The sequence below is a fragment of the Xiphophorus hellerii genome, chromosome 9 (genome assembly GCF_003331165.1).
Source record: "Xiphophorus hellerii strain 12219 chromosome 9, Xiphophorus_hellerii-4.1, whole genome shotgun sequence".
In the NCBI taxonomy this organism is placed as follows: domain Eukaryota; kingdom Metazoa; phylum Chordata; class Actinopteri; order Cyprinodontiformes; family Poeciliidae; genus Xiphophorus; species Xiphophorus hellerii.
In genome coordinates, this window is record NC_045680.1 from 31,778,838 (window position 1) to 31,795,412 (window position 16,575).

Consider the following 16,575-nt stretch of genomic DNA (forward strand, 5'->3'; position numbering starts at 1 on the left):
CTGCTGATATTTTGACTTTATTCTCATAATTAAAGTTTCCTGCAGCCCGGCCCTGATGCTGTCATAAAGTAATGACTGAAATCAAAGACGCTTTTTGAAAATGATTTCTGTCATTTGTAATTTCTAGAGAGTAAAGCGACAGATCAGATCTGCTGTGAGGTTTTATTTTCCATCGTGTCTCCTGTCCTTCCAGCCTGCGGAAGCGTCTCTCCGTCTCCGAGTCGTCGCACACGGAGAGCGACTCCAGCCCACCGCTGACGGTCCGCAGGCGCTGCTGCTCCGCCATCATCGAGATGCCGCGCTTCGCCATCTCCGCCGAGGAGGAAGGAAGTCCAGGTGAACGCAGACTGTCCGTCGGATCAGCTGCAGAACGGCTCACATGAAACATCAGATGCTTTCGTCACTTAAACTTGTTTTTAGGGTCGCTCCTTAAAAAGTCTTAAATTCATGTGTCTAAAATTAAAGCCTTAAAACATCTTAAATGCATTGTAGAAATGTAAGTTGGCCTTAAATACGTACGTTTTGTTGTGGCAGGAATGTTTAATGTACCTTTTTTTACCTTCTGGAATTTTTCTGTAAGGCAGGATTTAGAAACATCTTCATTGCGTTCTGTGACTTGAGGTGTTTGAGGCTACCGCTAATAGTTGCTAACATACCCACACTATCTAGCTAGCTAACTTTTTAGCTTCTATCATGGACACACAGCCAGGTTCACTGTTTTTGCTTTTTATCGTAGGTTCTCAGAACTATCCCTCATATTTATAGATTTAATTCCAGGTGGCATTAAAAAATGGTCTTAAAAAGTCTTAAGTCTGATTTGCTGAAACCTGCAGATCCCCTGTTTATCCAGGAGAAATCAGGTTCGTCACTGTCAGAAGTACTAGTTAGCCTCACTAACTAGTTAGCCTCACTAACTAGTGAGGCTAACTCATTTGACAGTTTCTTGTCATTCCTCAAATACAGGAATGACAATACACACCCTTAAAAAGTCTTAAATTAATTTTAGTTTGGTCTTGACTGGATGATTTAATCTTATATATTCTTCATATTTTTATTTTCTCATTGTATTTTCCTGTCAGGCAAAAGTTTGAGTTGAACTCAGAAATCTGTTGCTTTTTGTGACTCGAGGTATTTGAGGCTACCGCTAACTAGCTGCTAATATACCCTTGCTAGCTAACATTTTTCAGTCTTTCATGGGAAAGTGCAAATTTATTGCTAGTTAGCTGGACAATGTTCGTACTTTTCTGTAGAGATACAGGTATTAAACTTTTCTTCATAAGTCTTAAAAAGTCTTAAATTTGATTTGGTGAAACCTGCAGAAACCCTGAGCAGGCTGTTCCAGGCTGCAGCTCGGGGTTAAAGGTCAGTCTGACAGATCATAACTTGCTGCTGTGTCTGGTCGGTCCAGCAGGGGGCGCCGACAGCAGGAAGAGCCCCAGCCTGCTGGGCCAGGCCGCGGTGAGGGGCCCGCGCTCCGAGGAGCTGCCGCTCTCCATCCCAGAGCTCCCAGTGGAGCGGGAGCTGAAGCTGGAAGAGTCTCCCACCACGCCCAGTTCCACCAGCAGCCAGCAGAGCAAGGCCACGCTCACACGTCAGTACACCCACACACACACACACACACACACACACACACACACTGTGTAAACCTGTAGCACCTGGCTGAAGGTCAGCATGTTTCTCCGGTGTCTTTCTGGTACATTTAGCTGTTAGCCTGACTGATTTATTAATGATAAAACACAGTAACCCTTGCCTAAACTTTTTCCTAATAAATGGAGCAAAACACTAAAAATCTTTGTTGAAACACAAAAACACACCGTAGACTTTTAAATCCACATCTTAACTAAAACGTTAGTGAATTCAGACTGACTCAGCAGAACTTTTTTAGTGAGATGAACCAGTGTTGCACCCAGAGCGGCCATTTTGGGCTAATTGGACCAAAACATAAAAAATGTGAATCTGGTCGAATTAAAGCTCTGATTTATATGGCAGGACTCTTTCTTATCATCCTATTGTGAAATTCACCCTGTTTATCATCAATTTGTACATCATAAAGTAAATAAAATAAACCGCATTGGATTGTTTTGTCTCCAACTGGAGGAATTTTGCTGAAAATGTTTCACCCAGATTTCTTCCAAAGCTTCTAAATCGATCATGTTTGTGAGAAAAATCACTTCTGTGACGATCCGAACAGATAAAGGTGTGCGTAGCAAACGCCCAGGGCGCGTATAGAGGGGAAAAGGTATGACAATTCCAAGGGCCCCTGACCGACAATTTATTTATTTATTTTCATAGAAAAAAAAAATTGGGGCCCTGTCAATAACAAAATTAGTCATATTGTGTTTTCTAAGATTGTTTTTAGCAGTAAAAATCAAATGTTCTCCCTCCCAGACCAAAATGCACATATTCACCCTGAACCTCCTGGATCTGCAGGAAATGGTTTCTTCCTGCTTGGAGCTTCAGGTGTTCAGCAGCAGACAGTGGAAAACAAGAACGGCTGTGGCTGTTACTATGCTGCTAAGAAATATAATAAAGTTAGGTTTTCAAAAAATAGAGACAGAGAGAGAGAAAAAACAAGAGTGTCAATTTATAACCCAGTTTTTCTCTGAGAGGTGGGTAGACTGTGATTATCAACCATTTAGCATAGTTAGCTTAGCTACAGACTGCTTGCCTCCATTTCACTAACATTTAATGAATTAAGGAAAGAAATTAGCAACATATTCATATATTGAACTATAACAACAGGTGAGTCAGTCAGCAGCAGCTCTAGTCCCTCCTGACCCGTCTTCTCTCCTCTCCTAGTGAAACTAAAGCTGCAGTTTGTCACTTTTATAAAAAATATATTTTCACATATTTGTTAAAACTCATTATGTTGTGACAGTATAGCATGAGAGATAATCTGTGAAAAATCTATTTCCTCTGCTTTCTCCCAGTTCTTTCTAGAAACAACCAATCAGAGACAGGAGAGATTTAGTGCTGTCAATCACAATCTCATGTGGCTGCTCATCCCTCCCCTTGCTCTGTGCTATGCTGTAGCTAGTAATAACGATAAGTTGTTTCTCCAAATGTTGTAACATTGCCTCCATATGTGGGTCATGTTGAACCCCTGCGCCACCACAGCACCCCCATTATGTCTGATTTTACACCAAAAGTATTCACCTGTAATAGATATTGGAAAATTTAGTGAAAAAATTATTTTCTCTTGGTATAGCGGCCATCTTGAATTTTTCAGTGGTTAATTTTTTTTCTCATTTCATTTTAATAAATAAATAACGGTACTAACTTGACTCCTTGTGAAGGATGCTGCCCTACCTGCTTAGCTGTCAGTGTCGCCGCGGTGTTCCTGATCCTCTGACCGCCACTCAGCTGACCGTCAGCCTCATTAGTAATAAAGATGGCCGACTCTTTGCAGCAGGAAGCTCTGGAGACAGCAGCGAACGAGGGAACAGCGGCGCAGCGACCAAGGCGGCGGCGGACGGCGACTCTCCGTCCACGCCGAGGGCCATCAGCGACCTGGCGGCTCGCCGCGCGCGCCATCGCCTGCTGTCCGGAGACGTGGACAAACACGGGGCGAGCGGCGGCGCCCGGCCGTTCACCAAGGTCATCAAGTCGGCGTCAGCCAATACGCTGTCGCTGGTGATCCCAGGAGGTCGGTTCGACTCCCATAGCTATCGGCACCGCAGGACGTTCCTCTGACTCCTCTGTCTGTCCGCAGATCACCACGGAGCGTCGCCGTTGGCCAGCCCCATGTCTCCACACTCGCAGTCGTCCAATCCGTCGTCGCGGGACTCCTCGCCCAGCCGCGACCTTTCCCCGGCCGTCAGCAGCGTCCAACCCGCCATCGTCATCCACCGAGCCGGGAAGAAGTACGGCTTCACGCTGAGAGCCATCCGCGTCTACATGGGAGACTCCAACATCTACAGCGTCCATCACATGGTCTGGGTCAGTACCGGGCCGACCGGAACCGCTCCCACATCCAGGAGAAAAACCCAACTAAACCGGTTCTGCAGAGTTCTGCCTCCTAAACCTGTAAACACATCAAGCTTTCCAGTTTCCAGGAACTTCCAGGTTGTTTTTCCAAAGTTCCCAGATTATTTTCCAGGATGCATTTCCAGAAGGTTGATTAACAGCGTTAAGACCCGCCTCCTGGCTCTGATTGGCTGTTTCTAACCGTTCAGGTCCAATCCTAGGAAATGTTTGTAAGATCTGAAGATCTTAACATTCAGCAAAAGATGAAAATGTTTCACCAACTTCAGATGATGGAAAAGCAAATTCTGGATTTTTAGGAAGTTTAGTTTCTGGATCTGAAACTAGTTTTAATTTAATAAGCATTTTTCTTTTAACTCTTTAAGTGCCTTGAAAGCAGTCAGTAGGTTGGAGGAACGGTGCTTTAAGTAGGACGTTTTGTAAAACTGAAAGCAGGAAGTGCTGCCCCTGGCTGGGGCGTGAACTTTGACCCTAACTGACGCTCTCCCCCTCAGCATGTGGAGGAGGGCGGCCCAGCGCACGACGCCGGCCTCAAGGAGGGCGACCTGATCACCCACGTGAACGGCGAGCCGGTCCACGGCCTGGTCCACACCGAGGTGGTGGAGCTCATCCTGAAGGTAAAGATGGCTGCAGCCAATCAGAGCCCTCCGTCTGTCCATGCTGGAAGCAGCCAATCAGAGCCCTCGTTGATTCTGCTGTGTTTTCTCAGAGTGGAGCCAAGGTGTCCATTTCTGCCACGCCGTTTGAAAACACGTCCATCAAAGTCGGCCCCGCACGCAAGACCAACCACAAGTCCAAGATGGCGAGACGCAACAAGAAGACGAAGAGCAAGGAGGGACAGGACAGGTGGGGTCAATCTGGGGTCAATCTGGGGTCACAGCAGCTTTAGAAATTTCCACTTTGAGGATGAGATGAAGGTTTCTGAGCCAGTAGTTAATCAGCTATTGATGAAAACTGATATGGATCAATAAATATTTATTCATTTATAAAGTTAGTCAAAAATGAGCAGCAATATTTGGAGTTATTTAACCTGTGATAAGAGAAAAGAGTTCATGCTTCAAAGTCAAGTTTTAGTTTTTCATTTATAAATGTGACAATTTATAACTAAATATTTGGCTAGTAACCAAAATATTTAACTTGTACAGTACAGATTTAACTGTCTAAATAAAATAATGCTTAGCTTTTAAGGTAAATATTGAGCTGGGAAACCACATATCTAGCTTTCTCACTAAAGTATGTAACTACCAAGCTAAATATTTAGTTTGTAAACTTCATGTTGAGCGTGCTAACTTAATATTTAGCTTACCAACTAACATCAAATATGACTTAATTTTTGGACCTATAGATAAATGTGAAAGCATTACCAAACAGAGCTGAATAATCTGTGGTAACTTTCTTTAATATCATCAGAATAATCCCTGACGCAGCAGCAGTTAGCGTTGCCACCAGATTCTTTAGGTGTAAACTGAAGTGGGCCGGGTTCTGGACCTTGTGGGCCGCCTGCATTAGTTTGATGATGTCTGTCCGCAGTAAGAAGCGGACGTCTCTGTTCAGGAAGATCACCAAGCAGGCGTCGCTGCTGCACACCAGCCGCAGCCTGTCGTCGCTGAACCGCTCGCTGTCGTCCGGCGAGAGCGGCCCCGGCTCGCCCACTCACAACCTGTCGCCGCGGAGCCCCACGCAGGGCCACAGGTCCACTCTGGACTCCGCCCACTCAGGTGAGTCGCCCAAACAGAGACCGGGTCCGGTGGAATGTTCTCCTCTAACTGCGCCGCTTCTCGCCCCAGTGGGAGGGAACTCGTCCCAGAGCAGCTCGCCCGGCTCCAGCGTTCCCAACTCCCCGGCCGGCTCCGGCCACATCCGGCCCAGCTCGCTGCACGGCCTGGCCCCCAAGCTGCAGCGCCAGTACCGCTCCCCCCGCCGCAAGTCCGCCGGCAACATCCCGCTGTCGCCGCTGGCGCGCACGCCATCGCCGACGCCGCAGGGCAGCTCGCCGCAGCGCTCGCCGTCTCCGCTGCCAGGCCACGCCGCCGGGCCGGCCTTCCCCGTCAAGCTGCACTCCTCCCCGCCGCTGGGCCGCCAGATGTCCCGGCCCAAGAGCGCCGAGCCGCCGCGCTCGCCGCTGCTCAAGAGGGTGCAGTCGGCCGAGAAGCTCGCCGCCTCGCTGTCCGGCTCGCCGTCATCGCCCGCCACGGTGGGGGCGGCGGCGCGGAAACACAGCCTGGACGTCTCACACTCTGAGTTCAAGAAGGAGATTCTGCAAAGGGAGCCGAGTCTGCAGAGCCTCCAGGTAAAAGGTCACCGGGGTCACCGGGGTCGGCGTAGTCACCTTCACTATCACAACGTTTCTTAGTTATTTATTTATTTAAACAGAAACACATTAAAACAAATCAGCGATTACAACGAGGTAAACGATTAATTTATTATTTATGGTTTATTAGATCAAATCAGTTCCAATCGTTTAACGTCACTCAGATCTCCTTTCAGTGTTGTAGTTTATCCCCCGTCCAGCAGAGGGCGCCGCTGGTTCAGCCAGTTTGTACAGGAATAAAGACGGCGGGGCAATATCAGAAACGGTCCAAACAAAGTCTGATGGGAACTGTGTATAGGAAGCAAACAGTTTTGTTGTGCAGAAAATTAAAGTTGAAACAGAATCAGTTTTTCTAGAATGTAAAGATCGATTTTAGCGATCGCTTTACACAAATCAATATTTGCACATTCAGTAATTGATCACATATTTATTCGGTGAATTGTATTACAGTTCATTATTTTAACTTTCTGGCCAATAGGAGTCGGGCAGCGAAGCGATGCTGGTGCCCGCCGGGCGCGCCGTCGAGCACAGCAGCCTCCACAAACACGCTACCGCCTCCAGGAAGCTGGGCCGCCAGGAGGGCGAGGGCGCCGTCGGCATGGCGACCGGGTCGCTGGGCCTGACCCCTGGGAAGAGCAAGCTGAAGGACAAGCTGTCGGCCATCCGGCAGGACCGCGCCGAGCGACGGGAGTCGCTGCAAAAGCAGGACGCCATCCACGAGGTCGACTCCTCTGAGGACGAGACAGACGACGGCTCCGAGGACAGCCAAGATGGCCGCCGCGCCGCCGCCTTCACGCCACCGCCGCTGCTGAGGCCCACCTCTGTCCGGACCGGCCCGGCCAGCACGCTGCCCTCCCTCTGCCACCTCGGCCACGTGCCGCCAGTCGCCAAGGCGACTGCGGACCGGCCGGCTCAGAGCGCCGCCACGGGAAAACCGGAGAGGTACGCTCCGGAACCGATCGGAGTCGCTGGGCCCGGCTCGGTTCCCTCCAGCTTCTCCACCCCCGGCAGCGCCTTCATGTCCGTCAGCAAGCCGCCCCCCCAGGCCGACGCCCAGGGCCCGAAGCCCGCGGCGCCCCCCGCAGGCGGCGAGCCGGCACGCGCCTCCCCCGGCGTTCCCAAAGAGCAGAAAGAGGCCGACAACCGCCGGCTCTGCGCCGCCGCCGCGACCTCTGTGACCTCTGTGACCACCCCTGCTCCGCCTACCGAGTCCGGAATGGACCGGGTCGTGTCTCAGATCGCCACCGTAGCTAAGAGCGTCCTGGGTCCGGCCAGAACCGCGCCGCCCAGCAGGGCTGCCTCCAGAACCTCGGCCCAGTCCGACCGGGCCGGGTCGGAACCGGCCCACGCCCCGGCCGACCCGCCTGCCGGCAGGACGACGTAGCAGCAGAACCGGAGCTGCAGAACTGTTCTGACCCGGTAGATCCATCCGGCCCGGTTCCGACTCTTTTCTGTTACTTCAGTGTTCTGATTCCCGCTTCAGCCAAAACAACCCGAGTTCGGGGCTGCGGACCTAACGACGGCCTGGTTCTGGAGACGGTTCTGTGACCCATTAATGAGCGTTCAGAACCATCCGGACCCAACCTGGGAACCGTTTCACTGCAGCCTAATCGGAACAGAACCCTGACACGATCCGCTCCGTCGTTTTAAGGTTCTGTTCCAAACAGAACCGACCCGAAGATACAATAAAAAACGTGGACCAGCGCCACCTGCAGGCCGGACGTCGACCCGATTTCAGATCAAACAGATTTAATGTGATTCCTCATAAACGTGTAAATGTTGCGAGGCCCCCTGCTGGTGAGTCTGAGCAACTGCAGCCATTTACTCAAAGACTCCCAGTAAATAAAAAATATTTTTTATGTCCCAATAAATATTAATAAAAGTTCAAAATGTTGAAATAGAAAAGTCAAATTAAACATGCAGAACCTCTTATGGCCACCAGGGGGCAGCTCTGGTAAATAAGCGATAAAATGACTTCCTGGTTCTGGCGGAGGTGTTCGTTTGGATCCAAGCTGAGCAAACAGGAAGTTTTCAGGCTTGATCACCAGGAAGCTGCTCGGCAAACGGTCACCTGCTAGCATGCTATGCTAACCGAGGCTATCGCTAATCGTTAACTTTGTTAAAATTCAGAAATGTCTCTTTAATGACCTTAAAGCTACAAAACCCAGCAGGATGAGGGAGATTCGACTTGTCGCAGCGCCACCTCCTGGGGAAAATCCACTGTTACCTTCGGTTCTGGGAGCTTCCTACGCTAACGTCTCTCTGGTTCTGATGTGGTCCAGTCAGTCGCCTCGTTCTGGACTCTGTCAGAACCCAGAGTGCCCCCTGCAGGCCGGACCTCCGGACCGCCGTGCGTTTGGTCTCCAGCCCCGACTGCGGTTCCCTTTGGACCAACTCGCTGTGTTTCTGCCTCCAGTCCTGTGAAGTCACTTCCTGTGTGTGTGTATTTAAGGAGTTTTTACCCTGTGTGTGTTTTGGGGTCAATGTGTCGAGTTCTGTTCGGACCCGGCGCCGGTTCCGAGTCGCTCTGCTTTTCCTCGTGTTCCGACCCAGCAGTCCGATGTTTACATGTCCTTCATCTCTTCCAGCGGGTTCTTTACGGCCCGTTTGGCGCCATGGCTCCCCCTGCAGGCCGGTTCTGCTCCAGACCCGGTTGTTGGACGGAGCCGGTTCTGACAGGCTGCCGGAAACGGGGCGACACTGGGCCTGTTTTTATTTTCTTTGTCACGTTTGCCTCTCTGTGGACGTTTCTGCTCAGAGACAGAACCGAACCAGAGATCCGGTTCCAGAGTCCAGACTGCTAAGCGCTGACCCGGTCAGCTGCAGAGAACCTCCAGAACTTTCATTTCTGATCAGATATCAGAGTAAAAAGTCTGTAAAATTTATAAAACCTGCAGAGAAAAAACTGATTTTATTCTGTTTTTCACTCAAACAGGATTTAAGATTTTTTCTTTTGCTTCCTCCAGAATCACCCGGTCGGGTCGGGTCGGGTCGGACCTTCCTGTCCGGACCGGGTTTTATCACAGGGGAAAGCAGGAAATGGAACCAGTTTGAGTGTTTTCACCTCTGCAGCCGGTTCTGGTTCTGGTTCCAGTTCCGGGTCTGGTTCTGATTCTGGTCCCAGTTCCAGGTCTGGTTCTGATTCTGGCCCCTAAGCATGGAGGAGCCAACGATCCCATCCGCTGAGGTTCTGGGAATGAGAAGAACCCGTCTCCAGAACCGGAACCTTTACTTGGGGAACAAGCTGTTACCGACCGGGTCCGAGAGCCGAGGCGGTTCTGACCCGTAGAGGAGTGAAACCAGTGCAATACGTTTTTATTTTCTAACGTGGTGAAAAGCATGTTGTTGTCCGCCGAACCTTGCAGTAATAAAGTTTTTTTTAATCAACATGGCGGCTCCTTCGTCTCTCGCCGACGTGAAGCTGGAGTTACTCAGGTGGCTCTGATGATTCATGGTTCTAGTCGGGGCTCAGGTCAATTGCTGCTGTTTTTAACTTTCAGACAGTTGTTTCTGTCCGTAACCATGGTAACAAGGTGTTGCTTTTACCACTGACAGTAGCTGTTAGTGGTAACAGCTACTGTTACCACTAACAGCTTGAAGTTTGAACTACGACCCCAAACCCAGAGGAGTGAAAAAGGAGGAAGTTCAAACCGACTCTTCCTTCCTTCATGACGGCCAATAGCAGATCTTTGGCAAACAAACTGGATGAACTTCAAACACAAAACAGAACTTTAGGTTTATTTATGGTGTTTAATGGAAAATGGCTGCCGGATCAGATCCCCTACTCTAACATCTCTCTAACCAAACGATTTAAAGAGCAGCGGCAAAAGCAAAGGTGGGTTAGCAGTGATGATGTCATACAGAGTATCAGACATTAACTTTGCTTGTCATAAAACTGACATAAAGCAGAAAGTCTTCAGTCAGAGGCCTCCTCAGAAATGCTGGCAGACTGACTGCTACTGGAGATGCTTCCTGCTCTCAGCGACTCGAGATGAAATGATTTCAGTTACAACATTTAATTAAAGGATTTTTTAATTGAATAAAGAGCCTTAAATCTTCCAGGGGTGTGAGTAATTTTAGTGTGAACTGAAACCTGGAGACGGTCCTGAATGCAGGAATAATGTTTCACCCTGATGGCCACAGTGGTCTAGTCCAAACCCGTTAATCTGCGGGTTTGCCTCCGAGATGGAGGAGCTCTGACTGCCGGGGACAGGCGGCTGGATCCGGGCCCGCTGCGCCTCGCTCCGACACGGCGAGGAGGACAGCAGGCGACCGGAACCACTGGAAAGCGGACCGGTTCGGGTCGGTGTCGAAGAACCGCTACCGGGTCAACCCGGTTCTGAGCCACGAGGAGAACCGGACCGGCCCGCCGATTCAGACACAAGAATTCAGAAGTACTGCTGTGGTCGAAACCAGGTCAGAACCGAGACGAGATATGTAGCTTCCAGCTAAATAGCTAGCTTGCTAATTTAGCCTGCTAAGCAAATATTTAAATGTATTTAGAACAGGCTAGCGTGCTAACTAAATGGTTAGCTTGCTAACTAAGTATATTGTTTTTAGCGAGTTAAGTATTTAATTTGGGAAATAAACGTTTATTTTCCGTGTATTTATGATCTACACAAGGAGGCGGCGGCCATTAAGCCGTTTCATTCCAGTGTTTTGTACTGAGGCACATCTAAAACCTGCAGGCCTGGAGTTTCAGAGCCCGGTTTAGACCCAGCTGGTTCCTGGACCCTCCAGGGCCGCTCCAAGGATATCTGGGGCCGTAAGCGGATTGAACTCGGTTCCTCTTCCTGTTCAGAGCTGCTGACTTGGTGCATTCTGGGAAAAGGGGCGGGGCTTGAAAACAGTCAGAGGTAATTGGTTAATATCGCAGATGTTTTAGTGAACAAACATCAAAGAGATTAAACTTGTAGCATTGTTACTATGGCAACAAAAAACTGATGGTTCTTTGCTTCCTGTAAATATTAAAACTTAAACAACGTAAAAGTTTTTAGTTTGTCTGTTGAGAGCATCAAATAAAATTTCAAAGTATTTTAAGCTGTTTGGACGACAGACATCATGTTTACTGTGAATCTGGAGGAAGTCGCTCCCTGCTGCCCCCTGGTGGCAGCGTGTTTGTCGCTCCGTCTCTTTAGTTTGGAGTTTTTTAAACATTATTTCTGTTTCTGACAGAATCAGAAAAATATTCCAGGTTTTGGAAGCTGAAGCTTCTTATCCATCTTTATTTATTTACCTCCATCAGATCAGATCGGACCGTCGGCAGAAACTCGTCCAGCAGCAGCAGGTGGGGGCAGCACCATGGGACGGGCCTGGCTTGGTTCTGGTTTAAACTGGGCCGACTGGCCCGCAGCCACCAGTCTGTTGTGGTTCTGCGTCCCTCTGTGGGGCCTAATCAAAGCCCAACTTCTGGGTTCGTGCTGAGGCTGCAGATATTTTTAGACTCAACTTTTCAACCCGACCCGTTTCAGGAAGCAGAACTTCAGCCTGACGTTTCCTCCGTCCGCCGCTAAAATCTGGAATCGGTTTGATCTGAAGTTATCATGGAACCGCCTGCGTTCAGCAGCAGAACCCGACCAGAACCTGGTCCAGTTAGCTTCCATCTCTGGAGAAAAGATCCTGGACGGGTTTCCTGTTCTTCTGACTCAAACAAAGTCGACCCGGTTTCAGTTCCGGTTCTGAAACGGCTTAAATCAAACCTGAGGAGGAAAAACCAGATTCAGATTTATTAAAGATCAGATGTGATGAAATGAATTTCTCTCAAACATGATCAACAACCGCGGGTTTCTACCAACGAAGAAGAACAAGACAGGAAGTAGGAGGTTGACGGCGCCGCGTGTTTTTAACGACTTTTAGATCAAACAAACTTATTTTCATTTCTCATTTAATGCAAACGGCCATTTTGTTTTTTAGAAATCAGTGGAAAAAGAACAAAGTTTTACAGACATTCAACCAAAACGCAGCAGGTGAAGCAGCAGGTAGAGCGCTGCTTCACCTGCTGCTTCACCCGCCGCTTCACCCGCTGCTTCACCTGCTGCTTCACCTGCTGCTTCACCCGCCGCTTCACCCGCCGCTTCACCTGCTGCTTCACCTGCTGCTTCACCCGCCGCTTCACCCGCTGCTTCACCTGCTGCTTCACCCGCTGCTTCACCTGCTGCTTCACCCGCTGCTTCACCCGCTGCTTCACCTGCTGCTTCACCCACTGCTTCACCCGCTGCTTCACCCGCCGCTTCACCCGCCGCTTCACCCGCTGCTTCACCTGCTGCTTCACCTGCTGCTTCACCTGCTGCTTCACCCACTGCTTCACCTGCTGCTTCACCCACTGCTTCACCTGCTGCTTCACCCACTGCTTCACCTGCTGCTTCACCCGCTGCTTCACCCGCTGCTTCATCTGCTGCTTCATCCTGGTTCTCCTGGTTGGACTTTCTCCTCTTTCAGACAGAGGATCAGAGGTTTCTGCAGATATGAAGAGCTGCTCCTCTTCCTCTCTCTCCTCTTCCTCTCTCTCCTCTCCCTCCTCTTCCTCCTTTCCCTCCTCTTCCTCGTCTCGTTATCTCGCCGGCCTCCAGATGACCCCTCCATCACAGCAACATGTTTCTGTTTCTCCCGCTGGTGTCAGAGTTTCTCTGAGATGAAATGAAAGCAGCAGATCGGATTTGCTCCCCTCCCCCACCTGCTGCTGAGCCGGTGACCGGAGTTTGACTCCTGCGTTCCTCAAATCCCAGAAATAACCGGAGAGGAAGAGGCTTTGAAGCTCTTTTGTTGGTTAACATAAAGATAAAAGCAAACATGGCGGACGGAGGAACCGGGTCCAACCGGGTCGCTCTGCAGAATAGCAGTCAGATCCACACAGTGAGAGAGTCGGGACTGAAAACTGCAGAAAACAGGAAGAACTAAAAAAAACATCAAGAGAAAATCGATAAAAACATGTAAAACATAAAAACGTGCCGTCAGAGAGAAAAGGACCGGACTCTGATCCGGGTCGGAACCGTTTTACTCCGTCTTTATGAAACTGAACTTATTGAGTTTCACACATTTTTCATTTCAAGTAGAAATAAATAAATCATTTTCTCTTCCAGCTCATATTAAAGCTACATGAAGATGAATGAATGAATGAATGAATGAATGAATGAATGAATGAATGAATGGACCTGAACAGGTGAACTGAAAGGAAACGATTCAGTTAAGAAGGAACTTCAAAATAAATCCCACAAGAATTAAATATTTAGTCAAAAATAAATAAATTCACATAAAACTGGAAAGAAAAAAAGAACCAAATATTCTAATTATTAGAGATTCAATTAAAAATGTTTTAATCTTTAAATGTATTTTACTCAAACCAGCTACGTTTTCTCTAGATTCACATATTTCCATGTCACATGAAATCTCGCGTCATATTTAAGTTACAATTTCTGATGTATGTATATATTTTTTAAAAATAAAATTTGTATTATTATCTGTTATATTTATATTTACTAATATTTCACACCGTGGATGGAGGAGCAGTTTCCCTTTGGACTTTCAGTTTTAGTTTTTCTATATAAAATGAGCAACATTTAGAATTAAAAACAGTTTCAGCTGATAGATTATTGCATAAATAGCCATATGAGATCAATAACATATTTCTAGATTTTAATTTGTTCTTTTGGTTGAAGAAAAATGTTAGAAAATAATTTATGTACTTTAAAAATTTAACCATAAAACATTACAGAAAAGTTAGTTGTGATTTTTCAAGTTTTATTTGATGTTAAATTGAGATAATTTGATGATTATTATTTAATCTGAGCTTTATTTAAACTGCCAACATCTCAGTAAATCCTAAAATAAAAAGCGAAAAACATTATTAGAGTTTATACACTGCAAAACAAAATCTTACTGAGTGTTTATTTTAGTATCTAATGCAAATATCAAAAACAATTTTACACTTTTCAGCAAGATGTGGATGATAATTCCTTAATGTAAATAAAAAAACTGTTTAACTGGCAGATTATTTCACTGTATTTGACTTTTTACTGACGAACCGCGGCTGGGAAACGCCGCGGCTGCAGGAAGCGTGTGAATCTGTGAGACGTCAGGATAACGAGGCTCAGCGGGGCGCCAGGGCCGTCCAGCAGCCCGGGGGGCCCCGGGGGGCCCAGGGGGCCGGGCTGTAATCAGGATGCCGGCGCCTCCCAGTGGAGCCGTTCTAAAGCTCTGATGGAAACAGAATAAAATATTTAGAGGCTCACGCTGGCAGCGGCAGAAAGATTAAGATTGACATGAAAACTCGTCTCTCCGTGTTTTTTTTTTTTTTTTTTGACCTGAATTTGAACTGCGGCTCATTTGCAGCTTCTGCTTTGGAGCCAAACTGGAAAGTTTAGAGGCGAGGAGGTGAATTTTAGATAAACTCTGAGAAATGAAAAATGGTCTGAATGGAAAACATGGAGCTAAAATAATCGGCTAGAACCAGGAAGTCCAGCTGAGGTTCTGTTTTCATCGCTCTGCTCCTGATCAAATATTCAGCTAAAAACCATTTTGATGCTTTGATGGATCAGATGTTGTTCTGATCTGTTCACTGATGAAGACGTTTCAAACCGCGGCTCATTAGAAAGGATCTTGTCGACCCAGTAAGCCTCCAGTAAACCGTTTCCATGGAAACGTCCGGAGCAGTTTTTGCTTCGTTTGTTTTCAACCACAGGAATCATTTCAGAAAACATAAAGAGAAAAAACTCTTACCTAGTACTATAAGTAAAACTAGAAAATTTCGGAAGAAATTTAGCCGGGGCCTGCCAAGGCGCGCCCGTGGCTCTGGGCCCGGCGTCGTCACGCTACAAATCGGCATCGACGCTAAAGAACGCCGCAACGTAATCAGTGGCATGCGGAGAATCGCAAGAACGTTAAGTAAGGCGGACGTGCACCATTCAGTATTATAAAGTAAGTATATCAGCTAAAATCAGCAGAAACGCTAATGTTAGCGTCATTGCTTTCATCAGCATGTGGGAAATCACTAGGATATTTTCTGTAATTGATTTACTCCATTCAGTATACTAAACATTGCTAAAAAGTAAAATAAATAGCTAATAGCTTATTGAAGCTAAAATGCTAACGCTAATGAACCTTGCATTGAACTGTTTAGTAACAGTTCAATGCTCATAAACTGCAGGAAGGCAGTTCATTAGCATTTACCTAATGATTGTCACAAATATAAATTTTCAATAACGCACACACACACAACATATTACAGTTTAAAAATATATATTGACCTTATGTTAAAGATTTCTACAAACTTTTTACAGGTAAAGTTTACAATGAACCAAAATTACAACATTTAAAGAATACCATAAATTTAAGAATCTAATGTCTCTGCAATAAAAAGAAATTGCTATCTTTTTTATTTTTAAACAACACCTCATATTGTTAAATAACTGATTTTATGTATTCAAGTTTTAAATATTACATTTGAGTTTGCATGGATGTAAAATTACTGCTCAGTTTAAAAATTACAGTATTTTTAAACTGAGCAGTTTAAAAATATGCTCAGTATTTTTAAACTGCTCAGCTAAACTTCGCTCTTTAGCTCGTTAGCTTGTCGATGTTTCAGTTTTATTCGCTGGGAAAATTATTCTTTGTCTGCTTTGAAGATAAGCAGACAAATAATAAAAAACAAGTTTTGATATTAACTCTCAACTTCATTCACAAAACTTTTTCGTTATTTATTACGCAACGAACATGCATTTCACATAAGAACAAAACAATGAGGTGACGTTGCCTGTCCTTGAACACAACGCTGATCCCTCTTCACCCTGTCACCAACTCACACACATCCTCATTGTGTTGTGTTCTGTAAATAAACAAAACACAAGCAAAATCAATAAACTATATGCATATTCCAGTATACTGAGTTTTGGTTTTACATTCATTCTATTTAAATGTAGTTTGTTTGTGCTTACCAATGTTTTCTGGCCGGATGTCAGGCACCGTTTTCCCCTGGTCAGTTCGTCGATGTCTGGTTTTAGTTCTATTCTGTGGCAATCCGCAAAACGGCGTGTAGGTTTTCGTCAGTAATGCGCGATCTGTGCTTGGTCTTGTTTAAAGTCATTATTGAAAACATCTGTTCGCACAGATAGGTGCTTCCAAACGTGGACAAAACACGAGCTGCATGGAGTCGAAGCTGTGGCATCAAATCAGGGGGCAGTAGACGGTAAAAGTCCTCGATTGAAACATCACGGGACTTCGCTCTTTAGCTTGTTAGCTTGTCGATGTTTCAGTTTTATTCGCTGGGAAAATTAATAATCAGCTTG

At 46.8% G+C, this 16,575-nt stretch overlaps 1 protein-coding gene across 16 annotated transcripts in view; it reads left to right on the forward strand.

The window, feature by feature from the left end:
- mast2 (microtubule associated serine/threonine kinase 2) overlaps nt 1-9,684 on the forward strand; it is an 80,246-nt gene extending 70,562 nt beyond the window's left edge. For 13 of the 16 annotated variants that reach the window (XR_004340461.1, XR_004340465.1, XR_004340466.1 and 10 more), the window contains 10 exons: nt 194-336; nt 1,409-1,591; nt 3,410-3,646; nt 3,713-3,939; nt 4,479-4,601; nt 4,694-4,830; nt 5,515-5,702; nt 5,772-6,274; nt 6,774-9,395; nt 9,426-9,684. Coding sequence is in view for 1 of the 16 variants with exons in the window: in XM_032572083.1 (XP_032427974.1) it covers nt 194-336; nt 1,409-1,591; nt 3,410-3,646; nt 3,713-3,939; nt 4,479-4,601; nt 4,694-4,830; nt 5,515-5,702; nt 5,772-6,274; nt 6,774-7,679 (2,647 nt within the window). In the remaining 15 variants the exon portion in view is untranslated. Of the gene's footprint in view, nt 1-193; nt 337-1,408; nt 1,592-3,409; nt 3,647-3,712; nt 3,940-4,478; nt 4,602-4,693; nt 4,831-5,514; nt 5,703-5,771; nt 6,275-6,773 lie in introns of all 16 variants that reach the window. The other 3 variants (XR_004340464.1, XR_004340462.1, XM_032572083.1) reach the window with 3 other exon arrangements.
- The last annotated feature ends 6,891 nt before the right edge of the window (nt 9,685-16,575 follow it).